The 20,522-nt window shown below is 40.9% G+C and overlaps 1 protein-coding gene across 1 annotated transcript in view; it reads left to right on the top strand.

Annotated features, from left to right (window-relative positions):
- Positions 1-20,522, top strand: part of MACO1 (macoilin 1) — a 65,086-nt gene that overhangs the window by 10,155 nt on the left and 34,409 nt on the right. Inside the window, exons 2-6 of the mRNA XM_047872696.1 lie at positions 5,390-5,531; positions 7,280-7,406; positions 12,072-12,195; positions 13,553-13,731; positions 15,118-15,619. Of these exons, the coding sequence (XP_047728652.1) occupies positions 5,390-5,531; positions 7,280-7,406; positions 12,072-12,195; positions 13,553-13,731; positions 15,118-15,619 (1,074 nt within the window). The remainder of the gene's footprint in view (positions 1-5,389; positions 5,532-7,279; positions 7,407-12,071; positions 12,196-13,552; positions 13,732-15,117; positions 15,620-20,522) is intronic.

Here is a 20,522-nt window from a genome sequence, read left to right as displayed (position 1 = left end):
TTGCTATGTTAGAAATTAAGACAGAAACTTTTTTTTAAGTTTATTTATTTATTTTGCGAGAGGGACGGTGCAAGTTGGGGAGGGGCAGAGAGAGAGGAGAGGGAGGATCCCAAGCAGGCTCCGTGCTGCCAGCACAGAGCCTGATGCGGGGCTTGAACTCCTGAAACCGTGAGATCATGACCGGAGCCGAAACCAAGAGTCGGAAGCTTAACTGACTAAGCCACCCAGGCTCCCCAGACAGACACATTTTAAGAATTACTAGTTCATATGAAAATAGTAATAAACCCATGAGAAGGGGGGTGTGGCTCTACATTTTTGCAGATTTCTGTAATGTTAGGCTTAACAGAAGACACTTTGAGAACTCCCGCTGTAGGCAGAGCCAGTGGCAGGTAGGCCAAATGGAATGATAGTCCGGCACCCAGAGCAAGACTGATTAGTGATTAGATTCGTTTGTTCCTAGTGGAGGAGAAAACAGATTGGGAGCATGTGCATGGTAATCTTTGGAGCAGAAGCTGTGTTTGTTTTGTTGGTTGATGTTGCTTTGTTTAAATACCCTTCCCAGTCATCTGTGCACGATCTCTCCATCTACCTTCATTTTAAGTGTGTGCTTTGGTAAAGGCCTTACTGTCGATTCTGAACACTCTTGTGCATTGTAGGTCATTCATTCGACAAATATTTGTTAAGCTTCTGCAGTGTGCGGGCGCTCTGCTGGGCACTGAGGCTAAAGCAGGGAACAAAATAGGCAGCTCTTTTGTTCTGGTGGACTTTACTTTTAAACAGTGAATGAAATAAAATACTATTTATTTATAATTGCGAGTAAACGTTCTTAGGGTCCAGGATGCTGTGTGAGCATATCACGGGGTACCAGTCTTCAGTTTGGGATCACAGAGACCTTTTTTAAGGAAGTGACGCTCATGCTGTGCGCTGAAGGGCGAGAAGTAATTAGAAGTGCGTCATGTGGTTACGTTGTACTTTGGTAGGGATCTTGTCTGTAACTCAGAAAGAAAGGTAAGAAAATGGACGAATTAACCTTAAACAGTGTTCCTAGTTGAGGGAAGGAGAGCTCATAGTTTGGAGAGAAGAACTGATAATCCGAGGAGATGGTTGTTTTCTTTCTGAGACATTGTGGAGTTCGGTACCGGTACCATAACAGCGAGAAGTTTATATGACGGGACAGTACTTCTCAAGTTTTAATGTACACACACACGGTCTAGGGATCTGGTGAGCACGCACGCTTCGATTAAATAGGTCTGAGGCGGGCCCTGAAATACCGCTCTTCTGAAAACCTCGTCCTTAATGCTGATGGTGCTGGTCCGTGGACCACACTTGGAGTAGCAGGACTAAAATCATACATGATAAGATTTCAGCAGGAATATCAGCTGGACAAGACTGGAGGAATACTCTAGAGGTGATGTCGAGTAGGGAGAGGTATTTGATAACAGACGAGACAGCAGTCTGGTGTAAGAAGTATCGTGCTACGTACTGAAAGCTAAAAGCAGTTCACAGTTGCTGTCTGAGAGGACGGGAAAGCTAGGAATTGAGATAGATGGCCACTAGCACAGCCAGTGAAGTGTTCTAGAGAGTCATTTCTGTGGTGAGGACCAAGTGAACTAAATGGCCATTAGTCTGCCGAGGGAAAAGGTCAGGTACTGAGGATTGATGGCCACACTATGGTAATTATGTGGGCTCCAGAAAATGATCTGAGTGACAAGCAGCTAGTGGTAGCAGAGAGAAGGTGCACTTTACTTGGAAAAAGAAAAATGTTCAATACTACTTCTCATTAATCATAAATGATTAATCCATAGGTGGAGAGTATTGCTGAATATCAGGTTCAGGTAAAAAATGGTTGTAAATGGCAAGGGCAGGAATAGAATGTGTGTGGGGGGGGGTGGGGGGGGACTTAGAGCTAACAACCCCTTTGAAAGAGTCACCGCCATTAGGCCTAATAATTACACACGTCACTTCTTTATTTCACTGGCATCTAGAACAGAAGCACGTAAGGCCATCAAAAGACATTATTGGTCTGCCTTTGTTTCATTATATTATTATGAAAACTATCTTTTTGTTGCAGTTACGCTTTATATTTTCGTTCAAGACATTTTATAGTTATTCGTAAATGTATTTGGATCAGAGAAAGTAACATCAAGCTATGAACCATGTTATGGACTGTATGCGTAAAAATCTTTTGTATTTAATCATATTTTCTTCATGGTTTAAAAGAAATATTGTGGAATGCTATAATGGCTTGAAACCTTATTTTCTGTCCCTTTAGAATGCCATCTCTTTGGATTTGGCAAAATCTTACGACCTTCAAAACATGGAAGGAAAGGAATTAGTTAGGGTGTCTACACGGAGAGTAGTCATTTTAGATTGCTCGTCTTTTGGCTTTTTTTTTTTTTTTTTTTTTTTTTACAGGTACCTATAGAAGGATAATAAGCATAATTTACTGATAGAAAGAACTAAGTGAATACTGAATCAGGCAATTGTCTTAAACTTTCTAAAACCCTGAAGACGGAAATGAATCAATTCAGTACTAGTCCTAAAGTAAAATCCACTTCTTTTTAAGATGAGTAAATTATTTATTTCCATATATTGAAAAGTGTGGCCAAATACATAATGTAAAATTTAGCATCTTAACCATTTTTAATGTCCAGGTCAGTAACCACACGTGTATTCACACGATTGTGCAACTAAACTCTAGAACTCTTCTTGTAAAACTCATAAAATCTACTTTGTTAATTAGATCGCCTCTTGATTTTTAGAGGCAGGTGCTCCTAAAAGGGGAGCCTGACGAAAGTTGAGGGTACAGCATATGTTAGTGAAAGATCAAGTTTCCTTAGATATCTACACTTCTAAACTGTGACTAAGAACTGGGTGCCAAGGAACACGAAAAGCATGAAAGCAGTTTTTTGAAAAGACGGAATATATGAAAAGGAACTCTTGTGAAGTCAGACTTGAAAACGAGTAGTCACTGTTACAAAGATGATAACTTCTGTATTGCCTTAGGTTTAGATGATTAGGTCATGAAAAAGTATTCAACAGGCTGTCAGTCTTTGGATAATGGCTGTCTAACTAGTGCAGTAGGATGTTGCTGGCCGGACAGGGGGGTGCCACACCTGGGGAGCATTTGGGGCAGAGAGTGGTACTCCACCTTTACCTGGGAGCGGTGTCAACTCCACAAGTTGACCTACTCGCCACGTCTCCTTCAGCTGCAGTCTGGAGGCAGCCCCATGGGAAAAAGTGTTCACAGGAGAAGTAAAAAACATCTCCATGCATGCCATTTCTTAAATGCCTCAGAAACATGGCCGAGAGGCTATTATCATACTTCTTTAAAATCTAGAAACAATTCTAGACACAAGGAAAAAACCGTTCCGTTTGAAAGCCAAGCAGCTTGGAAAGCTGGTTTGAAACTAGATTTGTGTTCCCGATTGCCTATTCAGGACTCAGTTGTCTCTTCTAATAAAATATGTCTTGCTCTCCACTGGATCAGTGATAGATTTGTTGAGTGGGAATGGGGCCCCCATCGTCACCCGGCTAATACTGAGTCTAGGGAGATGAAACTAAAAGGTGGGACTTAGAATACAAGCCTGTTTTCTGGTTTGCCTTGGGTTCCTTGATTCTATTGCAGACCTCTTGATCGAAACCTATTATCAGAGCCCTAAGAGGTTCTATCAAGAGTTAGTATTAGAAATTGCCCCTAGTTGCAAATTATGCATCATTTTGCTCCTGTATCATTGAGGGTCATACATGTCTGTTCTTGACATCTTTTTACCCTTGTGACTTGAGAGGGCACAGAAACAATCCTCAGTGCTGGATCCTGTTTTTGTTGTCCCCCGCCCCCAAGTTTCTAAGTTTTTTTGCAGCTTATTTTAATATATTTCAAAATGATTTATTGAAGTCTTGATTTTGGTGTTGGTGGTATATATTCAAACAGCTAATGTAATCATATCAATATTGGAATATTTGTATCACAAAGCAGCACTCAAGTTCTAGCCCAAGTCAAAGTGAGTGTTAGGTATTTTCAATCTATCTTACAAAACCTTTTTTTTTTTTAATTTTTTAAATGTTTTTATTTATTTTTGAGACAGAGAGAGAGCATGAACAGGGGAGGGTCAGAGAGAGAGGGAGACACAGAATCTGAAACAGGCTCCAGGCTCTGAGCTGTCAGCACAAAGCCCGATGTGGGGCTCGAACTCACGGGCTGTGACATCATGACCTGAGCCGAAGTCGGATGCTTAACCGACCAAGCCACCCAGGCGCCCCATTTTTTTTTTTTTTTTTTTTTTTAATGCCTAGCCTTAACCTGCTCCAGAATTGACTAGGTTAGGGACATAGAATTAGGCGCTTATTAAATAATAAGGGGCTTATTAATCTGAAGGCTACTCTTATCTACTATACAACTCATGAACTGGAAGAATGGACTTTGAGATTTTAATCCATTTCCGTGTTTTGAGCTATTGGAGTGGTTAAATATGTGTTCTGCCCAGTTTATCAAAGTGTGTTTCTATTTAACCTATATCCAGAGGGAAATGGAAGCGCATATTTGTATCTTAACTAGAGCAAGGCTAAGATGCTTCAGGATTTTTTTAAGTTTAGTTATTAATTTTGAGAGAGAGAGAGAGCGAGCCCAAGCAAGTGGGGGAGGGGCAGGGGAAGAGAAGAGAATCCCAAGCAGGCTCAGCACCATCGGTGCAGAGCCTGACATGGGGCTCGAACCCACGAACCATGAGATGATGACCTGAGCCCACGTCGGCCACATCACCGACTGAGCCATCCAGGCACCTCTCTTTAAAGTACATTTTACATCCTTAGCAGTGATTGGCATCTGCTCCTGAAGTTCATTTCTTTCTGTTTAGGGAAGTCATTTGAGTTTTGTTTGGTTAATGCAGGTGAATAATACATAGAGAGGCAAGAGGAGAAAAGAGGGAAAAAGACAGAACCCTTCAAGCATGTAGGGATGTACATCACGAATTTCAAAGACTCTTCAAGCAGCTGTAGAGGGGTGGGGAAACAGCAAATTTGAAGCCTTTCAACCGTGACATTTTCTTCTAATGAAGAATAGCCTGAAAGCTGTAATTTTGAGAGTGTTGCAGTATTTTGTTAGCACATTTTTAAATAGTGGTGAGATTAAAAAAATTTTTTTATCTTAAATGGAATTAAGCATTTTTGGTCATCACCTTTCTTTGAGGGTTGTGGGTATCAGAGTGAACGCCAGAGCTGTTAAAAATTAAATGGGTTCCAGCGACAACTCTTTTTTGTCCTTTTTCTCCATTGTTTTCATGGTATGTGAAGATATTTTTTTTTTTTGTCTCTTAAAAAAAAGTGTGTTTTCTTTTTCTGTGCTTCCCAGATGACCTTGAATTAATTCTTTACTTTTATTACTTTGCAGTACATTTTTGTACCTGAAATTCCTGGTAGTGTGGGCACTTGTCCTCCTGGCCGATTTTGTCCTGGAGTTCAGATTTGAATACCTGTGGCCATTTTGGCTTTTCATCAGGAGCGTCTATGATTCCTTCAGATACCAGGGGCTGGTATGTTTATTAATACGTGTATTTCAAGTATAAGCGATGTAATTTTCTAAGAAAATCTTCAGTAACTGATGATAAAACTGTCTAAAGTACATCTTATTAGCAGTCCTTAGGTGACTGTACTGAGCTAATAGGACCTATGGACTGAAACTGGCCTCTTAAGGCAATTTTGTCTAAACCCACAGATCAAATCGTCACATTCCCTGCCTCCTCTACCATTCTAGAGACAAGAAGAGAAGGGAAGACCTGGGGAGGGAAACAAAGTAGTGAAGGAAACAATAATTACCTAGTCCTACTCCGAAGTATTTCTGGGGCCCCAATCACTGTGTTAGTGATTGGGTTAGAGTTAGAACAGCGGTTCTCAAACTTTCTGGGGGTCTCAGGGCCCCATTACACTCTTAAATTGCTGAGGATTCCAAGCAACTTTTATTTATGTGGGCTAGATCTGTCCATATTTACTATATTAGAAATTAAAACTTTGAAAGCAAATTTAGATATTTGGTAATTCACTTGAAAATAGTAACAAGCCCATCACATGTTAATGCAAATTACATTTTTTAAATGAAAAATAACTATATTTTCCAAAACAAAAAAACGCGAAGATTGACTACATTTTTGCAAATCTCTTTAATGTCTGGCTTAATGGAAGACAGCTGCATTTTCATATCTGTTTCTGAACTCACTCGATTGCAATATTACATATCACGTAGCTTCTAGAAAAAAACCTTAGGCCTGAGTGAATGAGCGTGTAACAGGCAGATGACATCTTGGTATTGTTATGAAAATGATACTGACTTGCGAGACCCACTGAAAGGATCCAGGAATCCCCAAACTAGGTTTGTTTTGTTTTGCTTTGTTTTTTTACGTTTATTTATTTTTGGAGAGTGTGCGCACGCGTGCGCACACCCTTGAGCTGGATAGAGGCTGAGAAGGAGGGAGAGGCAGAGAGAGAGAGAGAGAGAGAGAGAGAGAGAGAGAATATCCCAAGCTCCGTGGAGCCTGATTCGGGGCTTGATATGGGCTCTATTTCAGGAACCATGAGATCATAACCTGAGCCCTTACCAAGTGTCAGACGCTTAACTGATTGGGTCGCCGAGGCATCCTCCCCACACAGCCCCAGGCTGTGGTTTGAAGACTACAGGTTTAGAACGAGGGCAAAGACCTGGGCTTGTTCCCTTGGTTGACCTGCAGTTCTCTTGTGTTCCATGACCACACCTTAAACCTGTAACTCTTCGACTTCAAAATCCAGAGCCTAGAAGAGATGGCTTTGAGCTCATGTCCTGTTGGTAATACATAATAGTGGTGTATCCAGAGAAAGGTTGCATTATTAAAACCCTGAACATCAGCATAATTCTTACTACTGTGGTTCATTTGTGCTCCAACAGCCTCTTCTTTAAGAATGAGGCTCTTTAGGAATGTTTGATGAGGAGAGGAGCCTTTTCTGTGTTAAAATTCTGACTCTTTTAGGTGACCCACCTGTGGAGTCCAAATGAACTCACTGTGATCCAGCCTCAGTGTGGTCTGGTCCGGTTGTTCTTCATGATTTGAGGCCATAAATAAGATTACTCTTTAATGTTCAATTAACCTCTCCTTTTATATGGTGGGTTTTCAGTGTTTAAAATGTCCTGTTGTCACTTGCTCTATAGCATGGCAGTTTCAGAGATCTTTGTCCAACATGCTTTTAATAACCTCTGTTTAAAAAAGAAGTTCTAAGACGTGTTTTTAATTTTGCTTTGTTTTGTTTCCTTTAGGCCTTCTCAGTATTTTTTGTTTGTGTAGCATTCACGTCAAATATAATATGTCTGCTGTTCATCCCCATACAATGGCTTTTTTTTGCTGCTAGCACCTATGTGTGGGTTCAGTACGTATGGCACACAGGTAAGTCTTAATGGCTTCTTAACATGGATAGAAATCTTAGATTCAACTTTTTAAATGATTTCTTTGAATACATTACTTAGGGTTGGATTTAATGTGGACATTTTTAAGTGGCCTTTTCCTAATAGATTACATCTTTAAAGTTTATTTCGTCTGTTTTTTCATTATTGAATGAAAAGTTTAAGCCTTTATGATTTGACATCTCAGTTGTAGGCATTTCAACGACCAATCCTCATTATGAAGATATTCTTTGTGTGTGTGTGTGTGTGTGTGTGTGTGTGTGTGTGTGTGTGTGTTGAAATGATTTCTCTTTAGGTAGACTCGAAGACAGCCATGTTCCACATAGGAAAAATGTTCCCAGAGTTTCAGCTTTGAAAGGAATGTCTGAGGTCATTTAGTTGAACCCTTGTTCGGTCTAAGAATCCCCACAGCATCACTGACAGTTGGTGGTTTAATCGCTGATTGAAAGCCTACAGTGACAAGGAACTCAGCTTTTGGGGCAGCTGTAATAGAAAGTTCTTCCTGATACTGGCCCAGAATTTTCCTCCTGATATTTTTGACCCAGCACATCTTGACTGTTTGGGGGCTTGCTTATCTCACAGAGGAATAAAGAGGCTTTCCCCCACAAATAAAGGGAAGTGCACAGAACTTTTTCTTCAGATTCGAGGGGTCTACAGACCATCCCCTTGAGCCCAAGCATTGCATCCCTACATGAGAGCCACACCGAATGAGAGTGTGGTCTCCCATCCACAGTTAACATTTCTTCAGAGATTTAACGTCTTCTCTCTCAAGTCTTCTTTTGTGTAGGCAGAACGTCTCTAGTTTCATCAGCTTTCCTTGTATGTCATCTGAACCACTTTCACCATCCTGACCTTCTTAGCTCTTAGCGGTTCTCTTAACCGAAACGTGCTGTTTCAGGTGTGTTCTGACTGGAGTGGAGCCACACAGTCACCTCCGTCCTTACAGCTGTACTTCTGCTGTCTCAAACTAAGATGAGACCAGACATTCTCACATTCTTCCAGGCCACCGTGGCAGCCTGAGTTGGGGGCATGGGGACGTGAGGACTGGCTCTCAGCGTGCTACGCTTTCAGCAAAGCTGCACGAAGCTTGATTCTTAGGCCCAGCTGCGGAACCTGTTAGGATTTTGATCCTGGAGGGAGTGCCAGCTCCTAAAAGCTCCCTGGAGCATTGTTCATCCTCTTCTCAGAGGTGCCAAGGGGATGATGTTGGCCCGTGTAGAAGGCATGGGTCAGCTCTGATATTTGAAGTATCCGCCGTGAGCACGGTTTTCTCCATCTTTTAGCACTCTCTCATAACTGACTTGATTTATAAGCTCACATGACAGTTCCTTAGTCTGCTTTCCTCTAATTAAAGTGATTTTCTTCATACTTTAGTTTTTGCTTGTATTTCCTGGTCCCGGGTCTTGGTTCAAGTGAGTTGCCATTTACACTCGTCATTGTGTCTGGGTTGCAGTTTTTTCTTTGTCATATGAAGGTGAAGTAATCTGGATAATATCTAGGGGGGCCTTCCAGCTCAGTAATCTGTGACTGTGATGAACTATAGTGATTTTCTAAATTACTTTAATAATGTCTTAGTAGTCGGGGAGAAAACTACCCCTGTAACAGTTAATAGAACCTATTGGGAACGCGTTTGGTGGGGGACCACAGGGCAGCAGTGAAGCTAGGATCATAAGGTGGCTCCCTTTAGCCTTAGGCTCAGAAATGCATGTTGGAATAGCTAAGTTGTGAAGTAGGTTTTAATTTGGAATGATTAGTGCTCAAATAAACAAAAAAGCAAACTTTGTATTCTTATTGGGCCAGACAAATACGAGTACAGTTTTTATAACACAGGATACATTTCTCTTGCCACTTGTTAAAATTTAAAATTCTTTCTTAACTTTATTAGGAATAGTTGATGAAATTATATATTGCCACAAAAGAATGATAATATTAGATCATGAACTTCTTTTCCTTGCTATTAAGAGGGAAAAAACACGATACAAAACTGTGTGTACAATATGACTCTTTCACTTGCTCAAAAATATTTTCATGATTTTATTATTTGACAAGTATAGAAATACAGATATTTTGTCCAAAAGGTTCCATTTTTTTCTATAATGTGCATATTATGTGTATGATAACTTTAGAAATTAATATAAGAAATTAAGAAATATAAATTTTTTAAAAAGCTTATTTATTTTTGAGAGAGTGCAGTGGGGGAGGGGCAGAGAGAGGGGGGACAGAGGGTCAGAAGGGGGCTCTGTGCTGACAGCAGCAAGCACAACACCAACCGTGGCTCAAACTCACCAACCGTGAGATCACGACCTGCGCCGAAGTCTGACGCTCAACCAACTGAGCCACCCAGGCGCCCCAGGAATATAAATTTTTGAAAATGTATTTTGAAAAGAACTTGTGAAAATGCCCCATTTTTTATAGGTTAAATCTATAAGAATGGTTGAGGCCATTAGCTGCCTTGACAGGACCTTGAGTGTCTCTTGCCTCACACACTAGGTCTCAGGGGATTTAGGTTCTCCTTAGGAACAGACTCCGCATCATCTCGGTGATCTTGGACCCAATTTCTATAAACTCTGGGCCTTACTTTCTTCTTCAGTATAATAAAGAGCTTGGACTAAATGATCTTCTGTGTAGTTTCAAGATGCTATGATTTTTCTTTTATTTCATCCCAAGATCCTTAGTAAGAAGACCTTAGGTTACTGATTTCCCTCCCCCCACCCATTCCGTCTTCTGTCACTCACTTGTCTTATACAGTCTCAAAGGAGCTCTTTTCCAGAGTTATTGGACCTCATGCCTGTGTAGTCCATCTTCATTTAAAAAATCCCATTATTAATCATGTCTTCACATTAGATAGTCCCAGCTTGCACATTTTGATTGTAAAAATCAGTGAAAATTACCCCATTATTTGTATCTTACTTATTCTACTGCAAGCTGCTTTTTCCTCCCTTGAAACTTGTTTTTAGTTACAAAAGGAATATAAGCTTATAGTCAAGAAAAACAATTTGTAGAACAGAACTTAAATGTCAGAAACATTTCTTTTAGTTTTTTTTTTTTTTTTTAAGTTTATTTATTTATTTTTGAGAGAGAGACAGAGCAAGCGAGGGAGGGGCAGAGAGAGAGGGAGACAGAATCCCAAGCAGGCTCCATACTGTCAGCACAGAGCCAGATGCGGGGCTCAAACCCACAAACCGTGAGATCATGACCCGAGCTGAAATCAAGAGTCAGAGGCTTAACCAACTGAGCCTCCCAGGTGCCCCTTAAATGTCAGAAACATTTCTTTATGTTATAACTCATTCTTAAGAATTTATTTTTTACGTATCATTTCATGTTAGTACAGATCTTCATTCTTTTGAAAAGCTATATCATATACATTGTACACATTTATTATAAACAATTCTCTGTTGATAGGCATTTAAATTCTACATTTTTGGTATTGTGAATAAGATAGTTTATATTCTTATATATTTATTCCGGGGAGTTTTAAAATATTTCTGTAGGGTAGATTCCCAGAATTGGAATTTCTGGGTCAAAGGTATAATATTTTAAGTTTAATTATACTAACCAAACGGCTTTCTAAAACTTGTTGCCCCAATTTATATTTTTGTCAAGTATGAGAATGAACCCTTTGGCTTACCCTCCCTATATTATTACTTGTCTTTAAAATTTTTGCTTGTCTAGTAGAGTGAAAAATGGAATCTAATTTTTAAAACATTTGTATCTCCCTAATCAGTAGTAGTGAAGTTGAGCATCTTTTCATATGTTTTTTAGCCATCTATATTTTTCTTTTATAAGTTGCAAATTCTTTTCTTCAGTTGCCTTTCTATTGATTTGTAGGAGCTCTTTGTAAAGTAGGGTTGTGACTCTTTTCTTTTACGTATCGTAAATATTTTTTGCCAGAATGTTTGTCTTTTATTTTTGTCTATGATTCCATTGCGTCTTTTGTCATATAAAAGCTTTCAGTTTGGGTCAGACTTCTTTTTAATTAGTTTGAAAGTCTTTTTAAAAAGTTTTTAATGTTTGTTTATTTTTGAAAAAGAGAGAGAGAGAGACAAAGTGTGAGCAGGGGAGGGGCAGAGATAGAGGGAGACACAGAATCCAAAGCAGGCTCCAGGCTCTGAGCTGTCAGCACAGAGCCTGACTCAGGGCCTGAACCCAGGAACCACGAGATCATCATCTGAGTGTAAGTCGGGCGCTCCACTGACTGAGCCACCCAGACACCCCTAATTAGTTTGAAAGTTTTAATGAAAGTTACTGTAGTTAAGAGAGCAAAGTGATGGTTGCCGGAGGAAAGGAGCATAGGGGGATGGGCGAAATGGATGAAGGGAAGTGGAAGGCACAGGGTTACAGTTTTGGAGTGACTAAGTCATGGGCATAAAAGGCACAGCTTAGGGAATACAGCCAATGACATCATAATAACGTTGTGTGGTGACAAATGGTAGCTACACTTGTGGTAAGCATAACATTACATATAGAGAAATCGAATCGCTATGTCGTACCCATGAAACCAATGTAACGTTGTATGTCAGCTAAGCTCAAAAAAGGAAAAAGAAAAAGAAAAAGAAAGTTACTGTAATTGAACTCGTGTCCCAAACAACCCATCTGTTATGTTAGTTTAATGTATCGCTGATGCTTGCCTCTCTGCTGTTTCCCACAGAAAGGGGAGTGTGTTTGCCCACGGTGTCCCTCTGGATACTCTTTGTTTACATTGAAGCAGCGATTAGATTTAAAGATCTCAAAAATTTTCATGTAGACCTTTGTCGTCCCTTTGCTGCTCACTGGTGAGTATTATGTGTATTCTTAGTCTCTAATTCAGTTCAGTGTTTTCAGTGGAGAATGGTAAGTGCCGTTGTAAATTTTTTCTTAGAGATTTTACACGAACCCGAAGACAACGTAATATGGCAGTACAGAGCGTGGGCCCTCCTTTCAGGCAGATGAGTATTCGAGCCCCACTTCTTTCCCCTGATAGCATCGTCCCCTTGGACATGTCACCGGCTCTAAGCCTTAGCCCTCTCACCTGTATATTGGCGACCTATCTTGTGGGGTCATGGGAAAGATGAAATGAGGGGATATATGTATCTAATTGAATTTCAAGCACATAGGTGTCCGATAAATGTCACCTATTTTTATCTTAATCAGATAGTGATTCCAAAATGTCTTGATGAAATAGATGGCTCTCTCATGAAATTTAAATGAACTGACTTAATTTTTGCTAGTATTTATGACAAACCAAAATAGACAGGAATCAACTAAGAAGATACCGTTCCCAATATTTTAAAGTCTTTTCACAAGCAAGTGCATTAAACAAACTTGGTCAATAAAACTTGTCACTTTAAATTTGTAGTGAGAGCACATTTAGACTAATTATAATTTATAAGTTTGAATGTTAATGAGACTTAATATGAGTTTTGACAGTGTTTGCAGAAGCTTTGAAATGATATTAGACAGACTGATGAGTCAAATGAAAATATTTCAACTTTTTATCCCAGAGGTTGTAAGTACAGCTGGTTTAATTTGGTGGTACAAACCAAATGTTGGCCCTGATAATATCAATACTTGTTTATGTATTTATTTTTTAAATGTTTATTTATTTATTTTGAGAGGGAGAGAGTGCAAGAGGGGGAGGGGCAGAGAGAGAGAGGGAGAGAGAGAATCTCAAGCAGGCTCCACGCTGTCAGCACGCAGCCCAGCGCGGGGCTCGATCCCACGAACCGTGGGATCATGACCTGAGCCGAAATCAAGAGTCAGCGCTTAACTGACTGAGCCCCTCACTCAGGCGCCCCCAGATGCCTAAGTTCTAAAAATGCACAAGGGAGTTCAGTGTTAATCAAAGACATTAGCAACTGTATCCAGCAGTCACTGGGGTAAAGTTCTTGAGTTGGTTTGAAGAATGTCAGAGTCTGGTGAGCAGCCTCTTATGGTCTAGCAGTCCCTCTGTTCCCTGGGGGTTTGCTCCACGTGCCCGCTGCCTGTCACTTCCACAGCAGACATGACGTATATTTATGTGTACTAAATGCTCCACTGCCATCATCATCTAGAATGTATTTCTTAATTTCAGTCGTAGGTGTCCTCGTGTGCTTGATGCATGTGTGGTTTGTTTTTAACTGGCAATTACTGGCTAGGTTTTCTTCTTTCTAGCATTGGGTACCCCGTGGTGACTTTGGGCTTTGGCTTCAAAAGTTACGTAAGCTACAAAATGCGGTTAAGGAAGCAAAAGGAAGTGCAGAAAGAGAACGAATTTTACATGCAGCTTCTTCAACAAGCCCTCCCCCCGGAGCAACAGATGCTCCAGAAGCAAGAAAAAGAAGCCGAGGAAGGTAGGTCTTTACCCTAAAGCTGTGTTGGCTCAGTAGATTAGTCATTATTTTGTCTATCAGTAGATTTCTTTTTTGGCCCTGGAAAAGTTGGTAGGACTTTGGAAGATTACCAAGGATTTTCCTGTTTTCTGGTGTTCCCCTTCAGGGCCATTGCTTTGTTTGATCATGAAATACAGGGCGTGGATGTTTTCTAGCTGGTAGCTGAAGACCATGTGCTTCAAATATGTTTATTTTATTTTATTATTTTTATAGCGTATTTTCCATTTCAACCTTTTGTTACAAATATTTGAAAATGTTTATTCTCAGTAGCAACATAGCATATATAACTATGGGAGTTTATAATTGAAGCAAGCCAAGAACCAAAGTATAAGCAAGATCGTGATGTGGACATAAATAGTTGTTTTTTAAGTTAAAATTCTTCTGAATAGAGCAAAAGTGGTTCGGCCCCATTCTAAATGGTTCCTATAATGCAGTGCGGCTCTGAAAGTGAGCGGTTTCTAGTAAGACCACTCTAATGAGCACATATCTAATTCAGTAGATGAATTGACAACAATACTAGTTTTCTTTGAAGGCTGGAAGTTTGGAGTCATGTTTTTAGTTGAAATATACCAATCTTACTCTCTGCTACAGTGCAGAAGGATCTCTTCAAGTAGACTTGGACAGACTGGAATGTGTAGACCTCATACGGAAAATGCTTTTCGAGTGCCCTACTAAATGTCATAGACTTATTACCTCATTGCTAGAGTCAAGGAAAACATAGATGCCCCACATCCTGACCTCATACCTCTCCTTTTGTTTCATTTAATCACTTTCTTTTCAGTAAAGCTATTAACAGTTTGCTTAGCCTGTTTTAAAAGATGGTCTTTTAAGAGTCTGACCTGCCTGTGTCCTCTCATCCCAGTGACAGACAAGTTTGATTTGACTGATAAATTAAGTATGACTTAACTGTAAAATCCTCATCTTCTTTTCAAGGCCCAAACTAGAACGGCTTGGTGTTTATAAATGATAGTGATTTTCCATAAACGATAGGTTTTTAAGTTTATTTATTTATTTAGAGCGAGAGAGGGAGAGAATCCCAAGCAGACTCCATGCTGTCAGCACAGAGCCCGACGTGGGGCTCAAACCCATGAACCATGAGATCATGGCCCAAGCTGAAATCAAGAGTTGGATGCTTAACCTTAACCCTAGGCACCCCATGGATTTGCTTGCGCAAGTTAGCATGATGTGGTGTGGTTATTATTGCTTCTAAATGAGTTTGTAAACTGATGGAGTAAGTTTCTAAGCATAGATAATGCAGTTTGTTGACTCCGTCTGTGCTGTGTCTTTATACAACTGAATGTTCCGGTGTGGGTTTTTTTGTTTGTTGGTTTGTTTTTGGTATTGTAGCAGCCAAAGGATTGCCTGATATGGATTCCTCGATCCTTATACACCACAACGGAGGTATTCCAGCCAACAAAAAACTCTCCACAACTTTGCCAGAGATAGAATACCGAGAAAAAGGGAAAGAAAAGGACAAGGATGCCAAAAAACACAACCTCGGAATAAATAACAACAATATTCTACAGCCTGTAGACTCGAAAATACAAGAAATTGAGTATATGGAAAACCATATCAATAGTAAAAGGTTAAATAACGATCTTGTGGGAAGTACAGAAAATCTCTTGAAAGAGGACTCATGCACTGCTTCCTCAAAAAATTACAAAAATGCCAGTGGAGTTGCGAACTCCTCACCTCGCAGTCATAGCGCCACAAATGGGAGCATTCCTTCCTCATCTAGTAAAAACGAGAAGAAGCAAAAATGCACTAGCAAGAGCCCAAGTGCTCACAAGGACTTAATGGAAAACTGTATTCCTAATAACCAGCTAAGCAAGCCAGACGCACTGGTGAGGTAAGTGTGCGGGCTGTGTCCTTCGACCACTTTTCCAGGAAACCCAACTTAAGTCTGGAAAAACAGACCCTTTCCATACGGGCCTGTGGGAATTGGTGACCAGGTACTGTGGCTTTTAAGCCGGCGGTATTTGAAGTGTTTATTTCACATGAGTTTGCTGGTCACCTAGTGCCGTTGTCCTGAAGCATTGATTCGGGCCCTTTTGAGTGTTCTGAGTAAGAGGTGACAGTGTTCTCTTTGCACATGTGACCAAATTTACACGTAACTCGATTCTTGCAGTGGTTTTGAGAGACAGATCTGTGGTCCTGGTCTTGCTCTGTTTGCATATCCAAAGTTCTTGTGGCATAGATACAAGACGAAGAGTTTGTGTCCTGTTCGCACATGTCCCTCCGTCAGACTGGATCCAAAAGGCGGGGTGGGGTGGGTGCGGAGAAAGTTGACCTTACCCCCTTGTGCTTGTTTTTGCTTGTTTTGGTTAATTCCACTTAAAACGTGGATTATGTCCCCAGATAACTCTGGGGAAATCAAGTTTGAAAGGTAATCTCTAAACATCCCACAGGTAAATACAATGTTAAACTTCAATTTTAATCACAAATGTTCCTTTTCCCATCTTTAAGTAAGAGAATAACATCGTTGTATTTACCTTGACTGGCTCAGCCTTAAGTCTGCTGTGTTTTATATATTTTCTAAAATACACATATGTTCTTTTTACCTCGTATCTTTTTGATTTGGAAACTGGGATCTGAACGGGACCTTTTTTTTAAGATTTTAAAAAAATGTTTATCATTTATATTTGAGAGAGACAGACAGACAGACTGCAAGCAGAGGGGGGGCAGAGAGAGAGGGAGACACAGAATCCGAAGCAGGCTCCAGGCTCCGAGCTGTCAGCACAGAGCCTGACGCAGAGCTCGAACCCACAAACCGTGAGATCATGACCTGAGCCGAAGCCGGTCGCTCAACTGACTGAGCCACCCAGGCGCTCCTGAACTGGAGCTTTTTTCACGTGTAACTCAAGAGGACGGTTATAACTCCCTGCCTCCACTAAGTCATCTTCCATTCCTCTTCCTTTGGCTTCATTAAGAGCAGACAATGTCTTCTACGGGGGAAGGTTTCCAGTGTTATAAATTATATAAAATAGATTATTAATTTGTCTTACTTTTCTGACTGGCAGTTAGGTTAAGAGAAATATATGTGGGTTCTGCTGCTAAAGGCTCTAGAGGTTTCCTAGCCCCCAGCCACCTTTAGAAGCGTACCATGCTGTTGATGATGTCAGGCCAGCATCCACATCTGTTTGTTGCAACGTTCTGCCCATGATGCCCTGCAGAGAAAACACTCAGCAGAGAACCCTCTTCCAGGGGCCCATGGGAGAAAGACCAATTAGTTAACCTTCTATTTCAAACCAAATGTCCCACAAATTTATTATATGCTGTAAATGAAATATGTGCCACAAGCTTTTTAACATCCTTTCTCCTATCCACTTAAGTTTTTTTGTGTGTTTTAATGTTTGTTTATTTTTGAGAGCTAGAGAGAGCATAGGCAGGAGAGGGGCAGAGAGAGAGGGAGACACAGAATCCAAAGCAGGCTCCAGGCTCTGAGCTGTCAGCACAGAGCCCGACACGGGGCCCAAACTCACGAACAATGAGATCATGACGCAAGCTGAAGTCAGACTCTTACCGACTGAGCCACCCAGGCGCCCCTCCTATTCACTTTAAAGAATAGCAGTCAAGTCAAAACAGTTTTCCGCTGTTGGGTATTACAGAAACAGCAGATAAGACTCAGTCTTGTGATACCATCTCACTTGGGCCCCAGCTGTAATGTTGATTGACTCTGCCACCTAATCTGCCTCTAGTAAAGAAGTTCAAGGACTCAGATGGCCAGTCTTCCTTCTGTGGGTCCAGTGCCCCCATGCCTCGTCCTGGGTGGTATGGCTCTTCCTGTGGTCACTAATGTGTACTCTGATGTGCCTTGATCTGAAGGGCCCCAGAATATTATTACCCTGTTTTAGGGAATACCTGCTGTCAAATACATAAATAGGAAATACTATATTTAAAATGTTTTATAAGCTTCTGTAGGATTATTTTCAACGTCTAATGTATTACAAAGAATAAGGACACTTTGTAAATATCAACAGGGGAGAAACCTAAATAAATTATGGTCCATCCATTTGATGGACTTTCTTTTTTTAATGTTTATTTGTCTTTGAGAAAGAGAGCAGAGAGAGAGGGGAGAGAGAATCCCAAGCCGACTCTACACTGCCAGGGCAGAGCCTGACACGGGGCTCGAACTCATGGACCATGAGATCGTGACCCGAGCTGAAACCAAGAGTCAGACCGAGTCACCCTTTCTGATGAATTTTTAATATAGACATTACAAAATCATATTTTTGAGCCATATTAAACAATATAGGGAAGTGCTCGTGACACAATATTTAATGAAGAAAGTGGAAAACAGTTTTATGAAAAACATCTTTTTTTCTAATATACACAAAAATGATTCGAAGGGGAAGGAACTAAAATGATAGCAATAATTACTGCCTCATGATCGTATTGGGGCTTTAGTTTTTCTTTTTACTTTCATGGATTTTCAAATTTTCCAAGACGAACAACAATAGAAGTTTATAAACAGAAGCTATCTGAGCACATTACTCAGCTTGGTTGTAGGAGGCCTTATCACATTTCCTCTCGTCCTTCTTGGCCATCTCCCATTTCCTCTTGTTTGACTTCATGTATGCTTTGGTGAATATTAGTAAGACTATAACTGACCCAAACCTGACGTGCTCGAGTTGTTAGCTAGAGAGTGGGGTTGTGTCTTAAGATGGAGAGGGATTGGATTCAGGGGCCCGTAAGGCTCCTTCTGATGCAAACGTACTGGGCTGACAGCCTATATGGGAGCCCTGGGCTACAGCAGACAGGCTTCTGGTTGTGCACAAGCCAGGCTGGCTGGAGGGAGAAGACTGATCTCCCGCTTCCTGTTTAAAAAAAAAAATTTTTTTTAAATCATTTGAAAAACCAGTACTGTAATATAATGGTAAGTTAATTGCAAAACATTCCACAGCTCGTCTGTCTCAGCATCATGATTGAGAGCTGTTCTATTTGAGGAATCGGTACTGTGACTTGGGGGAAAAATTCATTAGGACACCACTTTCAAAGAGAATTCTTGTAGGTCCTTGTGGCTGTGAAAAGGGTTGACGGCCACTCCTTGTTGGAAGGAGCAAGTAGTCCTTCGGGTCTTTTCTCTGTCCCTCTCAGCCCCACGCACGCTCCCCCCGCCGTGCGCTGTATTCCACAGGTTGGCAAATGACTGCGCCCAGGCCAAATCTGGCCCACTGCCTGTTTTTGTAAAAAATAGTTTTATTGGAACACAGCCATGCCTGCTCATTCATTTACGTAGCGTCTGTGGCTGCTTTTGTGCCACAGTGGCAGTTGAGTAGCTGCGACAGAGAGACAGAGACCGTGTGGCCTACAAAGACAAAGATATTAACGGTCCGGCCCTTTGCAGAAAAAATATGCTGATAGATGGCTACGGTTAAAGAATGTGCGGGAAGGTGGGGACTTGGGAAGAAGCGTTGCCTGTAGGATCCTTCCCAGGAAAAGTTTGGGAACGTGCGAAAGCCAGCCCAAAGTTTCTCTTCTCATTTGAAAAATACATCTTACAAAATGACCTGACTTCTGCCAGCTTGATTTCTGAATCCTTTACCCAGGATATTTAGAAACAGTCTTATATTGTTGGTAGCCAAAATATTTAAATTCTGACCTGAGAAAAATTCTAGATAAAAACAGAAAATACAAGAAGGAAGATCAGTTATTTGTTTTTCTAATTTTTAAAAATGTTTATTTTTGAGAGAGAGAGAGAGAGAGAGAGAGAGAGAGAGAGAGACAAAGCGTGGGGGGGTGGGGGTGGGGGGGAGGACAGGGAAAGACAGAGACCCAGAATCCCAAGCAAGCTCTAGGCTCTGAGCTGTTGGTACAGAGCCCGACGCAGTGCTTGAACCCACAAACCATGAGATCATGACCTGAGCCTAAGTCAGACACTTAACCAACTGAGCCACCCAGGTGCCCCGAAGATGGGTTATTTTAACTAAGAGCTGGGTTAAAAGGAATGATGGAAATTAGAATGAGATCTGCTACATTTCTTCTAAAATCTGGTCAATTTTAAAACATTTTAAATGTGAAAAAATTACAGAAGATTTAGAGAAAAGGGAGAAATAGTCGCGCCATGTGACACAAATCACTGTTAAAATTTTGTCGTATATTCTTTTCATCAACTAAACTTACCTAGTTGTGGCCATAGTGTTTGTGTAGTTTTCGTGTCCGGCTTCTTTCTCTTAAATTATATCTAAATCATTTTGCCAGTGCAGCCGAACCCTCTTTTTCCCTTGATGTGGAATATTCCATGGCAGTCTGTGAGATCACTCGGCAGCTGCTCTAAGATGGGGCAGGTCAGGGTGACAGTGGAGTGGCTCTCCTGCAGTTTCAGGGCCTGGGAGCGGGAGAGCCGGCAGCCGTGTGTGCGCTCGACACGAAGCTCCCGCTCAGATACAGCCCCAGACTGGAGGGTTCTTCTTCGCCACTCTCCCTTGTTCCCAGGTCAAGGGAGAGAATGTAAAACTCTGACTACAAAATGTAAAGTGATCGCTATTCTGTTGAAATGCTGAAACAAAAAAAAGGCTCCTCGGTTCACTTCCAGTCTATTTTTTTTTCCTTTGGTACCCAAGACAGAAGATTCATCCCTTCTATTTTTTAGTGCTTGTTCTTAATAAGATATCAACTTTGTCTCTAATGTAGTTGAGTCGTATCTGGTACAAAGAGTCATGAAGGAAAAGTCTCCGGGGTTTGCCTCTCAGAGCTGCATTTAACAAAACCAAGTCGGATTTAGGATGGTGTTTATCTGTTGGAGCTGGAAG

This window comes from Prionailurus viverrinus, chromosome C1 (assembly GCF_022837055.1).
Source record: "Prionailurus viverrinus isolate Anna chromosome C1, UM_Priviv_1.0, whole genome shotgun sequence".
NCBI lineage: Eukaryota > Metazoa > Chordata > Mammalia > Carnivora > Felidae > Prionailurus > Prionailurus viverrinus.
This window is presented reverse-complemented; position numbering and strand designations above follow the sequence as displayed.